General features: G+C 48.6%; 1 protein-coding gene across 2 annotated transcripts; it reads left to right on the top strand.

The window, feature by feature from the left end:
* Positions 1-6,542: 6,542 nt before the first annotated feature.
* TPST2 (tyrosylprotein sulfotransferase 2) lies at positions 6,543-23,065 on the top strand. 2 transcript variants are annotated; one of them, XM_050924055.1, is made up of 7 exons: positions 6,543-9,155; positions 9,909-9,976; positions 13,723-14,639; positions 17,315-17,513; positions 19,946-19,996; positions 20,945-20,991; positions 22,592-23,065. In XM_050924055.1, exons 3-6 carry the CDS (start codon positions 13,792-13,794, stop codon positions 20,972-20,974), a joined length of 1,128 nt encoding a protein of 375 aa, XP_050780012.1. In that variant the 5' UTR covers positions 6,543-9,155; positions 9,909-9,976; positions 13,723-13,791; the 3' UTR covers positions 20,975-20,991; positions 22,592-23,065. The 2 variants fall into 2 exon arrangements, with proteins under 2 accessions (XP_050780012.1, XP_050780011.1); XM_050924054.1 differs by lacking the exon at positions 6,543-9,155 and adding an exon at positions 9,181-9,752.
* The last annotated feature ends 773 nt before the right edge of the window (positions 23,066-23,838 follow it).

The following is a 23,838-nucleotide window of genomic DNA, read 5'->3' as shown; positions in this document are numbered from 1 at the left end:
CACCTGACTGTCAGTTTAAAGCAGTGGTTCCCAAACTTGGGACGCCGCAGGTCTGGCTGATCGCAGCTCCCACTGGCCGTGGTTCACTGCTCCAGGCCAATGGGAGCTGTGGGAAGCGCTGCGGGCTGAGGGATGTGTTGTCTGCCGACCCGTGTCCTAGAGTTTCCAGCTTGTTTAGGTATCCTGAGCCCAGACCATTGAGCACCATGAAGATACCATCTGAGACCTTGGAGTGGACTTTGTGTGTCTTGTATTTCTCTGTGCTGTAGTCAGTATTTTCCTTCGTTATTGACTATTCTTAGTCATATAGCTGTGAGAGCGCCAGTAATTATACATAATTAAAATAGAATGAAATTGGGCTTTTTGTTCTTTTCTTAAATGCCTCCTGCCTCCGTCTCATCTTCCAGAGCAGGAACAGAACTGCTCCAGCAGAGTGTTATGGGGTGGACGTGTTCCTAGCATGCTCTCTTTCTTCACCTTTCTCGGTAGCTACGTGTTTAGCACTTGCTAATCCCAGAAGCATGACTCTCAGAACTGTTAATCTGAAGCTTCCGTATTGGTGTGTATTTCTCATACAGCTGACTGCACTTGAATGCATTGTTTTGGCAGCGTGGGTAAAGTCTCAACATAGTTAAAGATTCAGTAGGACTTAATAGTTGAGAAGCAATTCCGATCGCAGAAGTAATTGAATATCTTGTTCCCAAATGCACTGGCTGATGTGTCTGTCTGTCTGCTGGAACTATCCTGAGATGTACAGAGAGAGCTTAAAATAAAATAAAAACAAAACTTAGCTGTATGTCCTGCTTCTCACTATGGAGAAGGCATCCAGCGCCCAACATGAGGCAGAGCTGGCTCTTCTGGGAACATTTCAAAAAGGAAGAGACCCCAGTGGCTGTGACCAGTGTTTATGCAAGAAACCAGTTAAATCAAACTGCTGGTTAGGTGCCACATCTAGCAGTGCTAGTCAGGTGATGTTGCCTGAGCGATTCCGGGGCAGTGATAACACACTGATGAAGCACCTTTAAAAGAAGAAAAGGGCAGGAGAGTGTTAAAGGACATCTTACACAAATGCTGTGTTTGGTTTATTTCAGCAGAGCGGGGGATGGCAGCTGATTCCAGCAGTTTGGGTCTGCTGCTCCAACAGCGGGCCTCCCAGGGACTTCTTTAACTGTAGGTACTTTACAATTAATAACCTGGTTTGGAAGAAGAGCAGGCTTACAGTCGGCATGGTGGAGGGCAAGTGGAAATCAACATGCCAGAGTCATACTCTGAACACGCATCATACATGATGAACTAGTGTCACTGTCTTCACTTGGAACAGGAGAAAATAGAATGGAAGATGCTGCAAATTGGTGGGTTTTTTATTATTTCAAAAACATTTTAGCATTAAGCAGGATAATAAAATGTTTTCTAATCACAGCAGCCCTGAGTCAATAAACAAACAGTATGTTTGTGCTATAAAATGTCTGTCAAATCTTTGCTGATTTAATGTAAAGCCTGTTACAGCAGCCTGGCTTTGTTCCTGCCTTCCTGACCAGACTCCTGGGAGCTTGGGTAATGCTCTAAGACACTCATCTGTGAACATTCTTCTTGGCTCAGGGTTTTACCTCTCAGTATTTTTTAGCAACAGACTCAAGTACTTGAAACCTGTGCTCACTCTTCTGTAATCTGTAGATCAAAGCCATCAAACCTGTTCTTGCAAAGTATTTAAAAATGGAGGTAAGCCCCTCCATATGTCCCAATGTCAAAGATTGTGCTTGAGGTTTCAGATCAGTCTTCCACAGAGAAACAGTCCTAAAATCTAAAATCTCTTGAGCCTCTGCAGTTGTGAACCAGTGCCCTGCATGAGCAGCAAGATGCAAGACTGGAGTGTAAAGTTAATATTGAAAAGCAGCTGAAGTATAAATACGACCAAAGGGAAATGGAACAGGAAAAATATACTGAGGTTATTGCATTGTGTAACACCTTCTGTCCTGAAGTGGTCCAGAGCACTTAATGGGTTGTGGACCCAATCCTGCAACTGGCTATGAACAGGGAGCCACCTGCCTTTGTGCAGAGCATTTGAAGGATAGGAATGTGTGGCTCCAACATCCCTGAATTGCAGCCACCTCTGGATTGTCACGCTGCATTGATTTGACTGCTGTATAGTGTTGCTATGCAGTTTAGGACAAGAACTGAAGAGGAGTACCTCATTTAATGAAAGTTAAAGGAGGCGGTTTAGGTAGCTGGAATGTAATTACTTAAATTGGAATTTGGCTAAGACATCTTTGTGTGATGCTTCAAAGGAAAAAAGACGAAATCAGAGCTGTAAATAAACATTGTCAGCTGAAATCTGGTTAATTTTAAAATTAGGATGTTGCAGGGGCTGAACAGGCCGTTGAGCCCTCTGATGATTTTTATGGTTTTACAATCCTATTTTGCCTCCAGTCTAAGGTGTGAAAGATGTACACAGAGAGGAACTGTCCATGCACAAACCAGTGAGACTGACTAGCCACAAATACTGTTGAAGGTGGAAAGACAACAATCTAGGAAAATAGAAATGCTTTGTCAATTTAAGAGGGGGCTTTTGAAGGCAAATAATACAGATAGGTGGCCAAATCCAGTGAAAATTCTGTCCAGTTTGGGCATTAACTTCCTGAGGAGAGTCAAGTGTTACATGTAGTACGAATGGCACCAAACAGTCTGGTGTCCGTGACTTTTTGTTCACGGTGATGGCCTGAAAGTAACTTTCTTTCTGGAATATTTGAACTTTGTGGGCTTTCCTCTTTGTAGCTTGATTCTATGTGTATGAAAGCAGCCTTGTGTCAGTGAGTGGCATCCTTACGGTCTCTGGGCTCAGTTAAATCAGAATGAAAATCTTTGTGCATCTCTCTGGAAGTCTAAGAAAGTGAAAACGTAGCTAGTTGCAGTATTTGTGCATCTCTCTGGAAGTCTGGAAGAAAGTGAAAACATAGCTAGTTGCAGTATTTGTTGGGGGTAGGCAGCAAACATGCTCCTGGTCGTTAGCTGTTGGGCAGTGTAGAATTCAGAGCTAACTTCTCTCCATGGGTATGGAGAAGGAATTATCCAGTCTCAAAACCAAGGTCCCAGTCCTGCAATTGACTGGACAAGGGTGCGCGGTCTACGTACAATGTCACTGCTGTCAGTGGATGCCCCACAGTCAGTTGCAGACCTAGAGCTGTGTCAGCATTTTCTCAGCCCCTTCTTTCAAGAATAAACAGGGTAAGAGTCAGTGCGTCAGCAGCAGCACGGCAAGCGCTCCTGTGCCCAGAGTGGTGAGGTGAGGGCATTGCTAGTTCTGAACTCCTGTGCCGGGCTCACGGCATTTTGTATGCAGCAAATGCAGGGGCCCTTTGAGGAGTCTTGCTGATTTTCAAATCCCCTGTTGAAGTGTGTGGCTGGGACTCAGGTGGCCCATCGAAATCAGCACAGAGATTTGAAAACAAAATATGCCTTTCTACTCACTGCCTCCTGTGTCTCCCACTCCACCTCCCCACCTTTAATCCACTCTGCTTCCTCCCTCAGAACATCCTTTTGTCCCTTTTCTCGCTCACCTTTGCTCCCTTCTGCTCTTCCTTGTTACAGAAACAACTTTCTCTTTCTTCATTCAGGTCTCTTGAAACAAGCTTTATACGGTTAATCCACCAAAGGGGGTGGGAACAGACCTATCTGCAATAGTACAAGATTAGACCTTTCACTTGTGTGTTGTGGGTGGGCTCCCTGGGATTGAAACAATAGATTGAGAGCTCCATGAGGCATAGATTAGTTTCCTCTCTGCTGCATGCAGATAGCCCTTAATGAATTTCCCAGCATCAGACACACCCTTGACCAGTGCTAAATGATGTTTATTACAAAGATTTGAGTTAAATATGTTTCAGTGGTAGTACTGCCCTTCAGAAACAAACCTTATGTTTAACGATAACTTCTCTGTGTACACAATGGTGTTGTAGCCATATCGGTTCCAAGGGCAGCTTTCGGGCTCTTCTTCATGTCTGAGAAACTGTGAACTCGCAAGCTTGTCTCTCTCACCAACAGAAGTTGGTCCAGTAAAAGATATTACCTCACCCACCTTTTCTCTCTAATAACTTATCTAGTATTTGTCATTTTCAAAGTGGTTTACAAACACTGAAATGATACGTTATCTTTTCCAAACATACAAAAAACAGATGAAATTAATAGGCACTAGGTTGAATACAAACAAGGGGAAGTAATTTTTCAAACAACAAAGTTAACCTGTAGAACTCATTGCCATGGGATGTTATAATGGCCTAAGTATAACTGGGTTCAGAAGGAACTAGATGAGTTCATGAAGGGTAGGTCCATCAATGGCTGTTAGCCAAGATGGTCAGGGATGCAACCTCAAGGTCAGTGTGACCCTAAGCCTCTGAGTGCCAGAAGCTGGGAAGAGAAGCCTGGAGGCTATCTCCAGTTGCCGTGTTCTGTATGCCGTGCCTGAAGCTCTGGTATGAACCACGTCAGAGACCGGATACTGGGTTAGTTGGACCATTGGTCTGACCCAGGATGATAGTTCTTATATTTTTATAGGCAGTGCAGGTAGCAGTGCTTATACTTAAGGTTATCTAATGCTTTCCATTCTAAGACCCTGTTTTCAGTTGCTTGTAACTTTGTCAAACTATAACCATTCAAACTGAAATTTTCCGTGCTGGGTGACTTCACGGTCTGAATTATTTGGGATGTTTCAGTTGAAATGGTTCAGCCTTTCCAGAGAAGAAGGTTAGAGAAAAATACATTGTCTTGTCCATATTAGAAAATAACAGAATGGCTGTAAGATTTTGTTTTAAATTTTATTTTGAGAAGATCTAGCACTTCCATGCTACAGAGGAGGGAGTTGAAATTTGGCAGGGGGAGTTACCATGGTGCCATCTCCATAAAAATTTGCCCAAAGGTCAGCCAAGTTCTGAGCAACCACAGTTTGCACATGCTCGGTATGGATTTGTTTGACAGCAACATTCCCTGAAGATTCACTAGCATGTGCCATGCAGAGGGACTTTGAGAACTGTAATTCTCACTGATCATAGCAACAGTGGGTGACAGGGCATGCGAGATCTTGATGTGATGATAGCTATTTCTGCTGGAGGTCCTGTGTTCACTACATGCTCCACCCCTAGGGTCCCAGAGGAGCTGCATTGCTGTTGAATCACAGTTATGACGTTTGTAGATTCAGCCTCATAGATTCTAACAGTTTTCAACTTTGTAAATGGATGTTTGTCCCCTTCATTTTTTTTCCGGTTCCCTCTCCTCATCTTGCAGCTCTCTTTAACCTGAAGGCCTTTCCTGAGTGGTGGCTCTGGGAATTCCTGGAAGAATGTCTGCAGTGCACCTGTTCACCTTCCCCAGCAGAAAGCTGCTCCTTGTAGCTCCGTGGGCCTTTCAGAGACAGGCTGCAGCTCCCGCCCCAGATCCACCATTTCACTAAAAGTGGAGGTGAGAGTTGAATTACAGCCCATGAAGCTGTAGGTTCCACTCTTGAGTCCCAGATCTCTGCTGCTAATTTCTGGTGCCCTTGCAAATGAAAGACTGGTTTAGCCTGGGCAGGTGTGGGGCAGGCCTCTGCACACCACTCTGCTGAAGATCCACAGCTGGTCCTGGAGCCCCTGCTGCTAGTCTAGTGCTGGGCTCCATCTGTGAATCTGGGCCAGTGCACCCTGAGCCACCAGAGTCTGAACACTGACCCTTCTCAGGTGACAGGGGCCTGAATCCTTGTCATGTGACTTGGGACTGGACATGCAAATAATTCTCTCCGCAACTCAGCCCTGCTCAGCCTCAGGCCCTCTTATTCTGTTGAATGCACCCTACATTCAAACAGTTTTAATCAGACCAATGTCTTAGGTCAGTTTATGGAAACCCAAATGTTAGCCCCTTATGTGTGATTTCTGTAGCTGGAATATCCTCTCTGGAGGGATTTTCTCTTTATTTGCACAGACACTGTAATAACAAGGTTTCCAAGAAAAGTAGATGAGTGAACAGCATTATCTATATACTCACCTCGGCTGCAGTCCTGGGGCTTGTCTCCTACACAACCAATTGGTTCATGGCAAGCTGGGGTGTGAATCTGCCCCCCACTAGCCTGCTGTGCACTAACTGTTGTGGACCCTGCTGATGCACAGTAACAGTGCGTTAATGCGCTTTGATCTAGTCCTCTTTGAAACAGATTAGATCAAAGTGCATTAATGAACTGTTAGTGCATGTCAGCAGGGTCCGTGTGGACTAGTGGTTCACAACCAGGGGTACATGTACCCCCGGGAAGACCTCTGCTTGCCCGCAGGGGTACATCAACTCATCTCGATATTTGGCTGATTTTACAACAGGCCACATAAAAAGTGCTAGTGAAGTTAGTACAAACTAAAATTTTATACAGACAATGACTTGTTTATACCGCTCTAGAGACTATACACTGAAGTACAATATTTATATTCCAATCGATTTATTTTATAAATAGATGTTAAAATAGAGAACCTAAGCAATTTTTCAGTAATAGTGTACTCTGATATTTTTTATTCTTATATCTGATTTTTGTAAGCACGTAGTTTTTAAGTGAGGTGAAACTTGGAGTACACATGGCAAATCAAACTCCTGAAAGGGTACAGCAGTCTGGAAAGGTTGAGAGCTGCTGATGTGGACCTCCGGTCCGTGGCAGGCTCTAGTGGTGAAGATTCATGCCCTAGTTTGCCATGAGCTATTTGTTTGTGTGTGTGCCTCAGTGCTGTATTTCTAGTTCCATTTGTGTTGTGTAACACAGTGCCTCACAGGCAGGCATGTTTCATGAACTATGTCCCATCTGTCAGTTATGAGCTATTGTGTGCATTTAATCACAGGCCACTCAACTGTCGCCAAACTAGCTGGTAAGTAACTATGACAATCAGCTTCCCCCAGACCTGGGGATTATTTGCTGAACTTCTCTGGCCTGTGTTATGCAGGAGGTCGAGATCACAATGGTTCTATCTGGCTTGGAGTGTCTGACTCCAGCGATGGTGCACAATACTTAGAATTTGGAATCCTAGTGCTCAGTTGCTAGAATAGCTGCTTTCCATGGCTGCTGTGTATCTGAAAGAGAAGTGATTCGGGACGGTGGCACCTGGAGTTAACTAGGCAGTATAAAAAGTCCAGTTTCTAGCACGAAGTACTTGCAAAGCCATGTAGCCAGAAGGATAAACACCATCTCTGGAGCATGAATAATCTAAAACTACATCTAGTCACGTTGATGTAAATAAAAAACGTGTAACCTCTAATAGCTAGCGCCAGCCGCTTCTTGTGTTCTGGCAAGCTGTACAGGACCCACAATAGTGCTTACTCCTATTTTAATTTTGTTCTCAGCGGATCAGTGCACCAGCTTCTCTTCTGGAGAGCTGGCTAAAAAGTTGATGGTCATATGTGGATAGCGGCTCCACGCTTCATGGCTCATTGTTCGCCTCACATGGCAAAACTGTCAGGCTCTTGCAGAGAGAGGCCCTCGGCTAAGTCACTGCCTCTCTGAGAAGTCACTGGTTATGTGTGCGAAGGGTGCTTGGCAAAGCAGCTCCCTGGTGGTGGTTTGCATGAGCGGTGTCAGGAAGGAAGTCTGTGTGCGTGTGTGTGTGTGCGCGCGTACGTGCAGCACAAGTGCAGGAGTTAGGCTATGTTCCTAAGGAAAGAGCGTGGGCAGTGGGCTGTGAACAGCTGCTATTTGAGCACCGATGGTACTTCTGAAATCTCTGAGGAAATGTGGTCCCTGCCCCAGGGAGCCTGCAGCCTAGTGCAGACTTGAAATCGCCCAGTTGATGGACCTGGCTCAATGCAGGGCAATTCTGGTTGGGAAGGAATGCGTTATAATCAGCCCTGCCCCTCTGGGCAGACTGGGATTCTCTGGAAACTTGATCTGGGTGGAGTTCCGCTCCAGGCTCTTAATTAGCTCTAGAGTAGAGACAGAGCTGATTGCCTTGTTCCACTCACACATCAGTACCAATCATTAGCAGTTCTCCAGCGCTTCTGTACTGGCCCAACGCTAGTCAGTCCTGACACCGTTCTGTGAAGCAGGGAGTGAAATCCCTGGTGTACGGGGGAAACTGAAGCAAACAAGGGCCTGCCTTTCAGTGGTGCTGAGTGCCCAGAATTCCAGTTGAAGTTAATGGAGCTGTGGTTGCTCAGCACTTCTGACAGTCAAGCCCCAGGCCTCGAGGGAACCTGTCAGTGTCCAGCCAGGGAGGCGCGGTGCTGTGCTCCGACCACGAGAGCTGCCTGCGGAGAGCTGTGATGTGATGGGTGGAGGTGTACTGTTACCAGCTGTGCTCGCCAGACTGTGGGTGAGTGCGTCAGCGCCGCCAGCCGCAGAGACCCAGGCCTGTAGTGTACATGGAGAGCTCTCCTGGCTTCTGTGCCTAGATCTGCACCTGGGGGTGCTCCAGAAATACTGTGGAGAGAATCCCGTGGCCTCTAATGCTGGAGCCAGGTGGAAATCCCCTTCCAGCCTGATAGGCCTGGTCGCTGTGTGCAGCCAAGCGTCATGTGCTGCCTTGTGCCTTTTTGCCCCCTCCTCTGCCCCTTCTCCACAGACCCTCCAGGCGACTGGAGCCAGCCTTGCTGCTGCCCTTCAGAGGCACCTGACTTCTTGCAGCAGTTCACTGGTAACGTTTTTATCCCTGGTTCAGAGGCATCTCCTGGAACCAGCATGAACAGGATTTTGTGTTCTCAGAGGGCAGCTCCATCTACTAGGTTGTTGTATGATATGAAAAGAGGGAACTTACAATCACAGATGCAGAAGACAGGGCTCCTTGGAAATCCAGAGACAGGTGGGAGGCGATTCCTAGTGGGAGGGGCGCATGTGTCCCACACGTGGGTGCCCATTCTTTTGCAGTGTTAGGATCACTTCTTGTGGGTCTGCATGCTGCAGGTAGATTGCAAACACCACTGGGCCCCAGGGAGTTCCATGTGCTAAACGTCAGTTTCACAGACAACAACAGGGTGGAGGAATCAACCTTGAGCAAAAGGTGGAAGAGTTTGTCCCAGCCAGGGGAATCTTGCAGCTTGCTTTGCAGGGGCTCATGCTGACGTTTTCTTTTGCTCTGTTTTTAGTGTTATGCTCAAAGGAGCCTAATTTTCAAAGCAGAGCTCGTTCAGGATTGCAGATGACCTCAGTCAAAGCCGTACACTGGGCTCAGGTTTGTCTGAAAGGCTTGTGAACCTCTGCAGCACATTCGCTCTTGCGTGATTTCAGAGTCTGTAATGAAACGGGAAAGCAGGTGCTGTGCAATGTCCTCTGGAGCGGGCTTCGGGGTTCTGTTTACCTGTGGGAAATAGAAAAGCTCCGCTGGGACTCTGTATTATATTCAGTCTGCCATGCCCTTTGCTTCTCGCATCCTGCCTGCTTCTGCCTGGCTCTTGCTCTCTCCGTCTCGGGTCTTGGGAAGCCAGACTCCTGCCTCATCTGAGAGATGTTTTCAATTGCTTTCTGCTTCCCTCTTGGCCTGTGCCCCAAGACTCTCCCTGAGTTTTGTTGTAATTTACCCAATGGACTTTGCAAGGTTTCCTTTCCCTGGGATGAGAGGAATATGATGCCAATGTTGCTTCATGGGCTCAGGGTTATGATGCCAGGTGTATAGTCTTGTTTTTAATGCCTTGTCTGTAACTGAGATAGCCGAGTGACACTGCCAGTGTGTTAAGATATTCAGGCTGATTTCAGTTGCTAGGTTTGGTGGAGACAATGCATGATGAACAGAACAGTTGTATCTTGTGTCTGCATGTCGTTTGGCTTTCAGGTAAGCATTAAAAGATTAATGATCTGTGTGTCGATAGACTATTAAAACTGCAATATTGAAAATGGAATCCTGAGAATGAGCATTTTATTTCTAACCATTCCGATGAATATCGGTTATCTCTGAACAAATCAGCATTGTGGGTTTTTTCCCCATTAGGTATTCATCGGCCATCTGTATTTCTGAGCAAAGATCGGCCAACGGCAAAATGAATTTACCAGGGAAAGGTAAGTGCATCAAAAGAGGATCTGTCAGAGCAGTGGGATCCTGCATGACATATTGGGAGTGAGTTAATGAATCTTTCATAAAAGCAGCAAAGAATCCTGTGGCACCTTATAGACTAACAGACGTTTTGGAGCATGAGCTTTCGTGGGAGAATGCATCTGACGAAGTGGGTATTCATCCATGAAAGCTCATGCTCCAATACGTCTGTTAGTCTATAAGGTGCCACAGGATTCTTTACTTCTTTTACAGATCCAGACTAACACGGCTCCCCTCTGATACTTGAATATTTCATATTTGTGTCTGCAAAGCTGCTTCTGCTCTATTAATATTTTACCACTCTCAAAAGCTACTAGAAACAATTACAAATCTTGCTGACATTAATACCTGATCAGAATGCAAAACAGGGAAGATTTTTAATTGCAGGGATTTTTTGTGATTTTGGATTTGTATTGATCCTTATTACCACATTGGCCACAGCTCAGCTGTTACTCTGCATGTTGCATTTTGCTTTCTTTAAAGCCAGCACTAAATTCTCAGTCTGGTTGAAGATGGAGTTTCTGGCTCTCTGGATCGCACTCCATCTTCGTCAGTGTGTCCCACGGATCCGAGCACCAGCCGTAAGTGTGTTGGGGTTTTATTGAGCTGCTGGTGAAGCCTTTAGCTTTTTGGTTTCTGTTGATGAATTTATGTCCTGAAAGATACAATGATTTTAAGTCCCTGGATCCTGTGTGGGAGGGACGAAGCCAGGGAGAAGACGGTAACAGGACTTTTTCACGGATGTTAGGGCCGACGGGGATTGTGTTATAACCACGTAGTCTGACCACCTGCATGACACAGGCCATAGAATTTCATCCAGCAATGTCTGCAGTGGAGGGAATTGATGGACATTAACACCAAGCCCTAGAACCTGCTGGTGAGTTCTGCAGCAGCAGACTGCAGAAAGCAGCTTGAGCTTAGTTGCAGCTTTGACCTCGCTTTAGTGAGTAGGCTCACTTGTGCTTCTTTAGGAACTCTGAGTTTCGGGAGGTTTTAGTGACACCACCTAATAGCAGGTAGCACTTTGGGTAGCAGTCCGGTCTTGGCAACAACCCCTCTGGCTGCCCAGCAAGTATTCCCTTTGTTACTGTTGGGGAAGCAGGGAGAGAAGTGACATGTTCCAGACACAGCTGGCGTCAGTGTCAGATCAGGGTTCTTGTTCCCTAGTCTGCCCAGACAGCAGGCTATCTGCGTGTCTGTCACCCTGAAGCTGATAGACCCAGTATTTTAAGAGCTCTTCTTTCTTTTTAAATGGCTAACAGGCAAAATTAGAGGCCAAACAGTCTCTGTAAATGCTGCATATTTGCCATCTGCCTTGGCAGTAGTTGAACAAGCACATGGCTGGGCAGGAGCAGAGCTGAATAACATTTGAGATCACAGTCTCTTAAAGCGACTTTGTCCGGCACCCCCTGCTGCCTGGGCAGTGGAGGGCCCAGAACGTATGCGGCAGGTTTCACTTCAGGAATCTGACGGGTGGCACGTTCCGTCTGGTCCGTTGTCCTGGAATCCCGTATTTGTGTTGTCAGATTCATTTCAGATGCCCAGATGAGCCATGTCCTCACCTCTGAGTGACCTTGATGAGCACGTGGGGCTGCCAGGGAATCCCGGGAGGAAATATTAACCATAAACCATATTCTCCTACCCCATTTAGTGCAAACTTCTAGCCTCCCTTTAAAATAAATGTTTTACCGCTCCTTAGATTTCTGAACTGCATCCTATTACAGTCCGGTTAGTCTGAATTTGTCCATTCCAGCTGTAAATGCTGTGGAGGCCAGAGGCTAGTGGGCATTTTAAATTGCTTTTGGAGAGGAATATACATTAAAAAAGTCAGATGACCAATTCCTCACTTCAAAGACCTGTAACTAGATTGTAAAGTCCCTGAGCGCAGAACTGCTGCTCTTCGTACAGTACCACGCACAGTCAGTGCGGAACATGTAATGATGTCAAGAAAAGCAGAATGCCTGACTCAGCTCCTGGGACACAGCCAGTGCCCTGCTGGGTGTGAGAATGGACTGCTCTCCATGGGCACACGGGCCACGGGTAAATGTTGCTTCCATTAAGAAATTTATGAGGAGAAAATATTTTTCTTCGGCAGCATTTTGGATTGGCAGTGAAATAAAATGCACAGTGGTCCCCTTCCCCTTTCCCACGTTCAACTTCTGCCCAGCTCCATGCATTGCAAGGAATTTACCCCAAAAGCCCTCTGTGACCTAAAGGCGGGATTGCAAACCCTGCACTAGTGGGTTCAGCCGGGAAAGGGAGAGGGATGGTTGGCCAGTTTTAATAGGAGCTTTGTGGAATCAGCAAAGCAAGAGACAGATTTGCCTGCTGGAATCTCCTATGGAGCAGTTACGTCTTCATGGCAGAGCCAAATGAAATCTTCAGTGTTTCAAGAGGAAACTTTATTTACCATCAGTTTCTGGCAGGGGAGTATTCATATTGGCAATGCTTGTTGCTAGTATTTACACTAAACCTTCAAATACATAGTTTGTTTAATAATAAACCCAATTTGATGCTCATTGGCCATCGCTTCTGCTGAAGCAAACCCACCAACCTCCTGGAAATCAAACCAGAAGAGTTTTCTCATGTCTTAGCTCATTTCTAATCAATGTAAACAAATGCATAGAGGAAACTTCTTGTTTATGGAACTGATAGAAGGGTCGTGTTGTGTAGCTCAGTGAATACGTGTAATACAACAAAAGAAAACTGCAAGAAAGGATTGGGGAGGCATCTGGGGTGGAGGGCAGTAAATCAGTCTGTCACCTTGGAGGTTGATGTTTTCTTGGCCTTCATGAGGAGGGAAAAGCCTGGCTAAGCCAAAATGCCCCTGGCTGTACGTACAAAAGCTCTGCCATTGACTAGTAAAGCAAGGCTGGCGCTTTTGCTGCACTCCTACTCTTCTAGAATTGCTCGCATGGAGTACTGAGAGCTTGGAGGCTTCTATTCTGCTTTTCCTTCAGTTCCTCTCTGTTTTGGTGGAAGGCCTTGCTTCAAAGCAACACACATTTAATAGAAGGAAGTAGTAGAATGAAGATAAGCCAAGGAAAATTTGGTCTGGATGTTTTGAAAGTAATTCCCTAAGGATTTCCTGGATATGTGATTCTTAATTTTCTCTCATAAACTGTAAAAGCAGCCAAGAGTCCTGTGGCACCTTATAGACTAACAGACGTATTGGAGCATGAGCTTTCATGGGTGAATACCCACTTCGTCGTACATGCATCCGACTAAGTAGGTATTCACCCACGACAGCTCGTGCTCCAATACGTCTGTTAGTCTATAAGGTGCCACAGGACTCTTGGCTGCTTTTACAGATCCAGACTAACATGGCTACCCCTCTGATACTCTCCTGAACTGCTGTGCAGCAGTGCTGGTAAAAGATGCCTTCATCTCCAGCAGTAAGAAACGATCTCTTTACGCAGTCTGAAAATCACTTTGCACTTCTTTTGGGGATGTAGGATGGTGATAAATCATGAGGTTGATTAGACCCTGGAATGGTCTCTCAGGAGTTGTAGTGGAAGCTGGAGTTAGTTCCAAGCAGACAAGACAGATGGCTTGGCTGTTCTCTCCAGGGCCAGTTGAGGTGATCAGTAGGTCTTTGTGTGATTTATTGGAGGCTGAGACTCTCCTGGTGTCAGGTGGCTCAGTAGGAGATGGGCCAGGGAACCAGATGTGTGCCACTGACTTCTTTGAACGTGTGCTGTTTTCTTTGCAGATGCGCACCGGCTTGGCTGCTTACTAACTGGAAGCTGAAGGTCTCTTAGCCTCTGTGCAGAGGAACAGAATGCGGGTCACCATGAGGCGAGTGTTGCTGGGGCTTGGCTTTGCTGTTGCCCTGATGGTGACTGTGCACCTTGGCCAGCAGATGTTGGAGTGCCAGGAGCTGCTGGGCAGGGGCTATGGCAAGCGGACGCATGGGCTGATGAGACCAGAAAACGAAGAACTGGTTATGGTGGACTCCAGTCACATTGAGTACCGGTACAGCAAGGAGATGCCGCTGATCTTTATTGGTGGGGTTCCGCGGAGCGGCACGACTCTCATGAGAGCCATGCTGGATGCGCATCCAGAGGTCCGCTGTGGAGAAGAGACTCGCATTATTCCCCGGGTGCTGGCCATGCGCCAGGCCTGGTCCAAATCTGGGCGCGAAAAGATGCGCTTGGATGAAGCTGGAGTGACGGACCAAGTCCTGGACTCTGCCATGCAGGCTTTTATCCTGGAAGTCATCGCCAAGCATGGGGAGCCAGCCAGATATCTATGTAACAAGGACCCCTTCACATTAAAATCCTCTGTCTACCTTTCCAGACTCTTTCCCAATTCCAAATTTCTGCTGATGGTTCGAGATGGCCGGGCTTCTGTCCATTCCATGATCACAAGGAAGGTAACGATTGCAGGCTTTGACTTGAACAGCTACCGAGACTGCCTTACCAAGTGGAACAAAGCGATCGAGGTGATGTATTCCCAGTGCGCAGAGATTGGGCAGTCCAGGTGCCTGCCCGTCTACTATGAGCAGCTGGTGCTGCACCCTGAGCAGTCCATGCGTGTCATCATGCAGTTCCTAGACATTTCCTGGAGCGACGCAGTGCTGCACCATGAAGAGTTAATAGGGAAACCAGGTGGAGTCTCCCTTTCCAAGTGAGTGTCTGTATGGCTGCCGCTGCTTTCCAAAGAGACTCCTGACTAGACAGAGCGGGTTCTTGCCAAACCTCCTTGGGGCATGGCCATGTTGTTTATTTTCATGCCTGGTTCTCAGGAGCAGAGGGATCGATGCACCCAACTCTGCTTTAGAGTATTGGTGTGTGTCTAAGTAAAGAACGTCGTGAGGGTCACAATGGCAGTTGGCCGCTTAGGTGAGGATTTTTAAGAATGCTGAGGTCTCAGTCATCCGACTTGTAAATAAGGAGATGATTTCAGGCTCTGCTTTGGCAGAGTCCTATTTAAGGAGCTCCAGTTTCGGGGTAATCTGTCTCCTTTCTCTTTTTCTACCCATTCCCAAATATTTCTTTAAACATTGGATTACGTTCCAGCTAGCACTGAGTGATTTGAGGTAGCATGCAGGTGAGGTTCCCTGACTTCCCACACGTAGTTCTGACACGGTCCTGGCACGAAGAACTGTGTACGCACAGCGTGCGTCTTCGAGAGCTGTGCCAGATTTTGAGCTTCTTGCTGTTGTTGTTTGTAGTGATCGTTTTGGCTACTTGGTAACTTTAGATTAACCGAACCCAACCGCTGACTGTAAACACGGATATATGGGAAGGAGCCAGACAAGTCTGTCTTCTAACAGTCTTTTTCTGTTAGTTCTGTGCATCCAGAACGGGGAGGTGGAGGAGGAAGAACCCACTGTACGGTTTTTGTCTGAGCAAGGGAAGGGGAGGTCATTGTCAGGCCATATTTTCATCAACACCAAGGGTATGTCTGCACTGCAGTGGGACACCCGTGGCTGGCCTGTGCCAGCTGACTCGGGCTCAGGGGGCTCTGGCTGCCGGGCTGTTTAATTGTGATGTAGATGTTCGGGAGGCCCCGAGCTTTGGGACCCTCCCACCTGCAGGACCCTAGAGCCTGGCCTCCAGCCTGAGCCCCAGAGGTCTACACTGCAGTTAAACAGCCTGCAGCCCGAGCCCCCGGAGCCTGAGTCGGCTGGCAGGGGCCTCATTGCAGTGTAGACTTACCCAAGAAGTTTTTCCCAAAGAGAGAGGAGCAGGGGAAGCGCGCTGCATGTGATTTGTGATTCAGTACCCTTGCAAAATGCTGGCTCACGCTAGTCAGCATTTTCCTGGGTGTGGTTCTCTTTGAGTCACAGCTGAACCGATGCCCCAGTGTGCCACGCTGTGGAACTGAGCCCTGGCTACTTAGTGGAGGGAGGGCAGGAGAGACGGCAAGAGTGATTAGAGTCCCATATTATTTAAGGACTGCAAAGGGGCATTAGGGCCTCATTGTCCTGGGTGCTGTACAAACAGAAGAGTACTTTTATTTTCCAGAATTAGGAGCTCTGGCTCTGGTGGTCAATTCCAAGGCAAGTCACTACATTGCTGATGCGCATGAATGGGGGTGTTTGACCAGTGGCTGTCATGAGTCTGGAGAGCCTCTTCGAGTCTGGCTCTCCATGGTGTGGAAGGCGTGAACACTGCAGGTGTGCTGTGCAGGAACTGGGCGCAGCTGAGCAGGGGGAATGCAGAGCATGCAGTTCACTCATGACTTGGGCTAGAGCTTTTCTCCTTTATGGCCTTGTCTTTCATTAGCTCCAAACCCTCCCCAGCCAAAGGAATTGTGGTTTGTGGTAGCGAGGGAAGGAGAGAGCAGCTACTGTGGTAGATGCAGGCATATTTCTTAGGCGAACTGATGGCCTCTGTTGGGCTTTGTATCTTTAAAAATCTACTGAGAGCAAATAGCCCATTAACTGACTAACGAATAGCCGATTAATCTGTTAATGCTGCCCAGTTCCCAAGGACCATGTGGCAGGTAGCCACAAATTCCTTTGATTTTTCTCTTGCAGTAACTGGGGTGAGAGGTTTGGCCATAGGAATGCCCGTCCCTTCAGAGGAGGGTAGAAATCAGTGACTGCCTGCCAAGGCCTGACGTGAGACAGGTCGGGTATGGGAGGCTTAACCTCTAGAGCCTCAGGCTCCCTGGATCCTTCATGGTTTGGCGGCGCCTGCCGCACTCCTGCTGCAGCCTCTGCTCCTCGTGCGTGAGCCAGAGATTTACGTGTCCTGAATAAACAGAATTGTCTCTAGGGAGGGCTCTAATTTCATGCTAATTATGTAAATCTGCCTAATTACAAGACGTTAACTTTGCTGTCTCAAAATATAAAAGGACAGTTTGCGCAGTGACAGGCTGCTGCTCTGCTTTGACTGCAGGGTGCAGACTGTCCCTGCCTGCAGCGATGCTTGGATTGCAGTGGGACACACTTTCCTTCTGTAGTGAAAACAGAAACTGTAGATGATCTAACACAGAAGGCACAGCAAGGTGGGCAGGATGGACGGGAGTGTCCCTAGGCCAGGCAGAGTGGGGAAGGATGCGTGGCGCTTGGGTATTGAAACACGTGGAGCCGACCCCTTAGGAGTGTTAGTGTTAGGTCTTTGGTCCTGCAACTCTACCATCCTAGTGAAGGCACTGGTGCTTTACCGATAGATTTAAAGCCTCTGTTTTATGAGCTTTGTATCCTGAAGACGCGGAAAATATCTGAGCTACATGCGTTTCTCAGGCATTGAGAATGAGAATTCAAATGGCAATAACCCAGCTGCAGGCTCCTACGTATGAATGCAACATACATCCAAAACCCAAGCGACTCATTTCTACTCTCTTTTCAGGATAGAAAGATCAACAGACCAGGTTATTAAGCCTGTAAACTTGGAAGCTTTGTCTAAATGGATCGGGCACATTCCAGGGGACGTATTGCAAGACATGGCCCAGATAGCACCAATGCTCGCTAGGCTTGGCTATGACCCATACGCAAATCCACCCAACTATGGCAACCCAGACCCCTTGGTAATCAACAACACCCAGAGGGTGAGTATTGCTACTGTCTGCTTAGAATGCTGAGTGTCACTGGATGATGGTGGGAGTGGCGCAAGTTACAAATACAAAATAGCCACAAAAATGTGGATTTACTATATGTAATTCTGACTTACATATCTCTCCAGGGTTGTAGAAGTCACTCAATCATACCAAAGAGAACTCTTTAAAAACCACTGCCCCTCTTTAAAAGATGATAAAACTACAGAAGGGGACGTGCCAGATACATTTTCCTTATTTTCATAACGTTGGTTCAGATGACAGATTCTGTGACATGAGAGAGATGAAATTCCTTTTGGTCTTGTGCCTCTGCAGGGCAGATATTGCACTACTCCGTCCTGGCCAGCTAATTCTGGAAGCCTCAGGAGTGTATTGGGTTTTTTTTTAATTAAGATCAAGTTAAAAGTCACCTAAATGCAAAGCTAGAAAACTCTGGTCTCTACCCAGTGGCAGACCTAGAAACTGATGCTTCATTCCTTAGCTCACCCCAAACTCACTCAAGTCAAGGGGAGGCTGGGTGCAGAAGAGATGCAAGGTCATGTCCTGGGACAGTGCTCCTACTCAGGCTGTGCTAAGGTCTTGGAGACGTTTACGTGTGCTGCTCTGGAAATTACAGCCCCTACTAGGGGGCGCTGCAGAGCCACGAGCCAGTTACTAAAGCGGGGGGGGGGGGACTTTTTGGCCTGAAGGCTGCATTGGGTTTCGGAAATTGTGTGGAGGGCCGGTTAGGGGAGGGGGTGGTGGCCTGGCCCCCACCTCCCATCTGCCCTCCCTCCCCCGGGACCCCTGCCCCATCCACACACCCCCGCTGCCTGTTCCTTGACCGCCGCCCCATCCAACCCGTCCTCTCATTCCTGACTGCCGCCCGCGGTCCCCTGCCCCATCCAACCACCCCTTCTCCCTGTTCCCTGACTGCCCCCAGCTGCCCCTGACTGCCTCCCACTGCCCCATCCAACCCCCACTCCTTCCTGACTGCCCCATCCAACCACCCCTTCTCTCTGTCCCCTGACTGCTACCCTGCCGCCTCATCCAACCATCCCTCCTTCCTGATGGCCCCACCGGGGATCCCTGCCCATCCAACCACCCCTTCTCCTTGTCCCCTCCTGGAACCCCATCCGCCTGCCGCCCCTTCCACCCCCCATTCCTTCCTGACTGCCGTCCAGGGATCCCTGCCCATCCAACCACCCTTCTCCCTGTCCTCTGACTGCCCCCCACTGCCCCATCCAACCCCACCTCCTTCCTGACTCCCCCGGGACCTCTGCCCCCATTCAACCCCCTGTTCCCCCCTACCCCCATCCATACCCCTTCCCCATGATCACCACCCTGAACTCCTCTGCCCTCTATCTAACCCCTCCTGCTCCGTGTCTCCTTACTGCACTGCCTGGCGCACTGGTGGCTGGTGGCGCTACAGCCACGCTGCCCAGCTGGAGCCAGGCCACACTGCCACCACGCAGCACAGAGACTGGGTCACTGGGCTCTGCAGCGGCACTGCCCCAGGAGCTCGCAGCCCCACCGCCCAGAGCATTGCGCCGGCAGCGGAGCGAGCCAGCTGAGGCTGCGGGGGGAGGGGCTGGGGGCAAGCCTCCTGGGCCAGGAGCTCAGGGGCTGGGCAGGATGGTCCTCCGCAGGCTGTAGTTTGCCCACCCCTGTACTGAAGGAAGGGACTCTTCTCATGTCCTTGTTTCTGCGTGGGCCAGGTCAAACTCTCTTCCCTCAAAGAAAGGACTCCAGGAGGACCAGGCAACTCCTGTACTAGGAGAACTGGCCCAGCGACTGCAATGAGGTGGTGCTGGTGGTTTATTGCAGTGGTGCCCAGGGGGCACAGTTATGGCACACACGGAACCCAGGGCAGACTGTTTTCATGTTCTAGGAGGTCTGGTGCCATCTCTGTGCATGACCCATTGAAATCCCAGCCCCTGCCCCTGGACCTGGCTTGCTCTGATTGTGGCACTGGCTTTGAGGACTGTTCCAGTCCCTGCAAGCTGTTAACAGCAGTGGAAAGTGGGGTGAGAGGCTCTCCCAGGATCCAGACCCTGCAGGAATCCTCAGTTCCGCAAAGTGGAGCCCTTCCGTTTTTGCCAGTGTGAACATGGAAAATGGTCATTGTACAAAAGATCCCTTCTTAGTGCCATTTTAACAAAATGCCCCCTTGGGTGAGAAGGGAGGGAGCGTGGCGCAGCCCAGAGAAACCACTTTTAGCAGAAGTCCTGAGGACAGCACTGCAGCCACCATCTGACGCCCAGAACGCTAGCGATCAGCCCAGCAGGGCAGAACCAAATCACACCAGGCTATTGCTCAGGCCTTCGAGGTTTGCTTCTGGTTCAGACACACTGTGACATGCCAGGAAGCTAATGAGGCAGAAGGGCTGCTTAAGCATCAGCTAGTCTGTACAAAGTGGAGTCACTCTGGTTTCATTCCTTCCATAGGTTATGAAGGGGGATTTTAAAACACCAGCCAATCTGAAAGGGCATCTTCAGGTGAGAGAGCCCGTGCTCTGTGTGTTCCTAAACCTATTACTGCCAGAAGCTGGGCCTGGACGATGGGGTGGATCACGAGATAAATTACCCTGTTCTGTTCATTCCCTCTGAAACACCCGGCATTGGCCAGTGCTGGCCTAGAAAGACCATTGGTCTGACCCAGCACAGGCATTCTCATGTTCTTATGACACACAATAACCTAATGGTCAACACACTAGGGCTGTGTCCAAGCAGGGGGCTTGGGCAACCAAGACTGCCTATTTAATATGGGAAATGTTAAAGTAAGCTGTGATTTTGGCTATCACAGTAGCATGTGGGGAGAGAGGCACCTCTCAGGTAGCCAGCATTAAAAGCATGTAGAGATTCACAAGTGAAAACCATTGCTTTGAATTAGCAGACTCAGAAACTTGTGCAGCCTGCCGGGCAGGGGTGTAATTGTGCTCCCTGCAAGAGGCACCAGCTGCAGATCCTGAATGGTTGTCAGGTGTAGTCCCATTGCAGTGATGAAGGTCTGGGTCACTGGGGAAGCCTACATATATAGGAGAGGTTGTACTTTTGCTAGGAGATCACCCTCTCAACTTACTCTGAGGGCTGGGCTACACTAGCGGGGGGGTTCCAACTAAGGTATGCAACGTCAGCTAAACTATTCGCGTAGCTGAAGTCGAAGTATCTTAGTTCGACTTACCTGACTGTCCTCACGGTGGCGGGTCAACTGCTGCGGCTCCCCCGCTGACGCTGCTTACTCCTCCTGCCGAGGTGGAGTACGGGCGGCGGTTAGCGGATCTATTTATTGTGTCCAGACGAGGTGCAATAAATCAATCCCCGATACATCGAACACTACCTGCCGATCCGGCAGGTAGTACAGACGTACCCTGAGAAGTGCAGTGGGAGAGTTTGTGTTTTGTATGTGACTTAATACTAATCATCATTTTTCTTGGATTGTTTTAGGTGACTCAGAATACGTCTGCTTCTCACTGAAAATTAATGATTTCCAGGTAGGTACTTGTGCTTTACTTGGAAATCCTGCAGGTCCATCTGCATTGCTCTGGGGTGGGGTTTTGCCTGCATAATTTCTAGTGCCTGTTGCTTAGAGTTCAGTGGCTCTAGGTGTGCCCCTGAGACACATCAACTCTGTGTTCAGTTTATTGCTCCAGTTTGCCAGAATAATACTGTTATTTTGCCAGATGAGTTTCAAAATTGATTTCTTGCCTTTCCTGTGAAAACATGTTTACTTGCCCAAAATGTATATAATCTACTCGGGAACATCACCAGTCTGTAGGATTGCTGAGAACATGGAAATGTCCAGATGAACTAAGCAGTAGTTCTGTGTTGCAGGAGGAGAAACTCTGATAACCCTCTAGAACAGGGGTTGGCAACCTTTCAGAAGCGGTGTGCCGAGTCTTCATTTATTCACTCGAATTTAAGGTTTCGGGTGCCAGTAATACATTTTAACGTTCTTAGAAGGTCTCTTTCTACAAGTCTATAATACATAACTAAACTATTGTTGTATGTAAAGGAAATAAAGTTTTTAAAATGTTTAAGAAGCTTCATTTAAAATTAAATTAAAATGCAGAGCCCCCCGGCCCAGTGGCTAGGACCCGGGCAGTGTGAGTGCCACTGAAAATCAGCTTGCATGCCGCCTTTGGCACGCATGCCATAGGTTGCCTACCCCTGCTCTAGGATGTGCCATTGGCCTCCATGGATTAATAATAAAAAAAAGTCAGACTATTTTTTAATTAACGAAACAAAACAAGCAGAACATCTCTGTAGTTCTTGCTTTCCCCTCTTCTTCTGAGACAAAGCTTAAGGTCCATGTTTTTACACAATAATCCCTACACTGTGTTGTAAAAACAATTGTAAGCACTTGTAAAATCTAAGGCCACGTCTACACTTACAAGTTGACAGCGGCACAGCTGTACGAGCCCTCGTGTAGTGCTGATGGGAGAGAGCTCTCCCGTTGACATAATAGCTACCACAGCTTGTTGAGTTGGTTTTATGTTGGGGGGAGGGAGAGCGTCTTCTGCCTACATAGCACTGTGCACGTGAGCACTTATGCCATCAAAATTTGTTACTCGGTGGGGTATTTTTTCACACCCTTGAGCGACAGAAGTGTTGACATAAGTTCTAGTGTAGACATGGCCTGACATTTCAAATGTCCATTGAATTGGAAATGTTGTCTGGTTCTGAGTTTGAGACACAAATCAACATCATGATGATTGTGATAAAGGGAACAAAACCATTGAACAGGAACAGAGAGTATATTAGGCCTGGTCTACACTTCCAGCTTACACTGGCATAGTGCTGTCAGTCAGGGGTTTGAATCCCTCCCCCCTCCGAAACGGAGCTATGCTGACAAGAGAAGCAGCAGTTTGAGGAGTTCCTATAGTGGCGGCTCTCCTCCTGTCTGTATGCGGTGCATCTACACTGAGGAATAGGCTCTGTTGTGGAGATGTAGCACCAGTCTTGGTTCCTGATTGGGAGTTTGTAGGTCTCTCACAAAGTCATTTGTAAGAGCCCTGGGTACAAATGATCATAGATTTGCTGTGTTAGGTATATAGCTCATTTCTCTGTCTAAAATGCTTTTTCCCCCTGCAGGATGTTGCAAGTGGCCTTTCATTGCCCAGCAGAGAAGGAATTTGCAAATGCAGAAGTGGAAATCTGTTATCCAAGCATATTGCTTGCTACTAATATTGCCAAAATGTGACTGCTGTACCAAGAATGTATTTGCATTTATTTGCAAAGGTCAGACATTTCACACTTCAAGTACCAGTTGTCTACCTTTTCCGAACACTATGTGGTAAAGAGAAAAATCTGTGGAAATGAATTTTCGGACTGAACCTTAGAAGTGCATTGGAAAGAGATTTTATATTCAGTTACTTGAGAACTTTTTAAAGTTGCATTAAAATTGTCTTGTAATTTTGTTCTCTAATTTGAAACCAGAAATAGGTGTAATAACCGCATAGAGCCTTTGTTGTACAAGTGACAATCGGAGACCTGCTGTCTATCATTCCTTCACTGGTAACGTACAGAATCTATTGAAGAGTTAATATATGAGGCTGTTCTGTTTCAGGCATGGCTCAGTCTGGTTTATTTCCTGTGATGCGAGTGTTCTCCAGTACAGAAGAAAGTGTCCCAGGTGTGCTGGGCCAAGCCCCCATGCCGCTGCTCGCTCTCCTGAGGTGCGCCCAGGTGATGGGCCTGGAGCAGGGCCAGGCCTGTGTGACCCAGGGCAGGGGCCTATGGGGGTGCAGGGCCCGTGGGACCCTGGGGAGCAGCTGGGTGCCCCTGGCCTGTGAGCCTGGCTGGGGGTGTGTCCAGGGGATGGGCCAGGGCAGGGGCACGCGGGGGTGCAGGGCCTGTGGGACCCTGGGGGGCAGCTGGGTGCCCCTGGCCTGTGAGCCTGGCTGGGGGTGTGTCCAGGGGATGGGCCAGGGCAGGGGCACGCGGGGGTGCAGGGCCTGTGGGACCCTGGGGGGCAGCTGGGTGCCCCGGCCTGTGAGCCTGGCTGGGGGTGCGTCCAGGGGATGGGCCAGGGCAGGGGCACGCGGGGGTGCAGGGCCTGTGGGACCCTGGGGGGCAGCTGGGTGCCCCTGGCCTGTGAGCCTGGCTGGGGGTGCGTCCAGGGGATGGGCCAGGGCAGGGGCACGCGGGGGTGCAGGGCCTGTGGGACCCTGGGGGGCAGCTGGGTGCCCCTGGCCTGTGAGCCTGGCTGGGGGTGTGTCCAGGGGGGGGCAGCTGGGTGCCCCCAGCCTGTGGGTGCGAGACCACGTGCAGTGGCACCTGGGGCAGTGGCTGGTGCCCCCTGGCGGCCCCCGGCCGCGCTGCTCAGCAGGGCGGGGCTG

The sequence above is a fragment of the Gopherus flavomarginatus genome, chromosome 15, assembly GCF_025201925.1.
Source record: "Gopherus flavomarginatus isolate rGopFla2 chromosome 15, rGopFla2.mat.asm, whole genome shotgun sequence".
Lineage (NCBI taxonomy): Eukaryota > Metazoa > Chordata > Testudines > Testudinidae > Gopherus > Gopherus flavomarginatus.
Note: the sequence above shows the minus strand (reverse complement) of the source record. Positions and strands in the feature narration are given on the sequence as shown.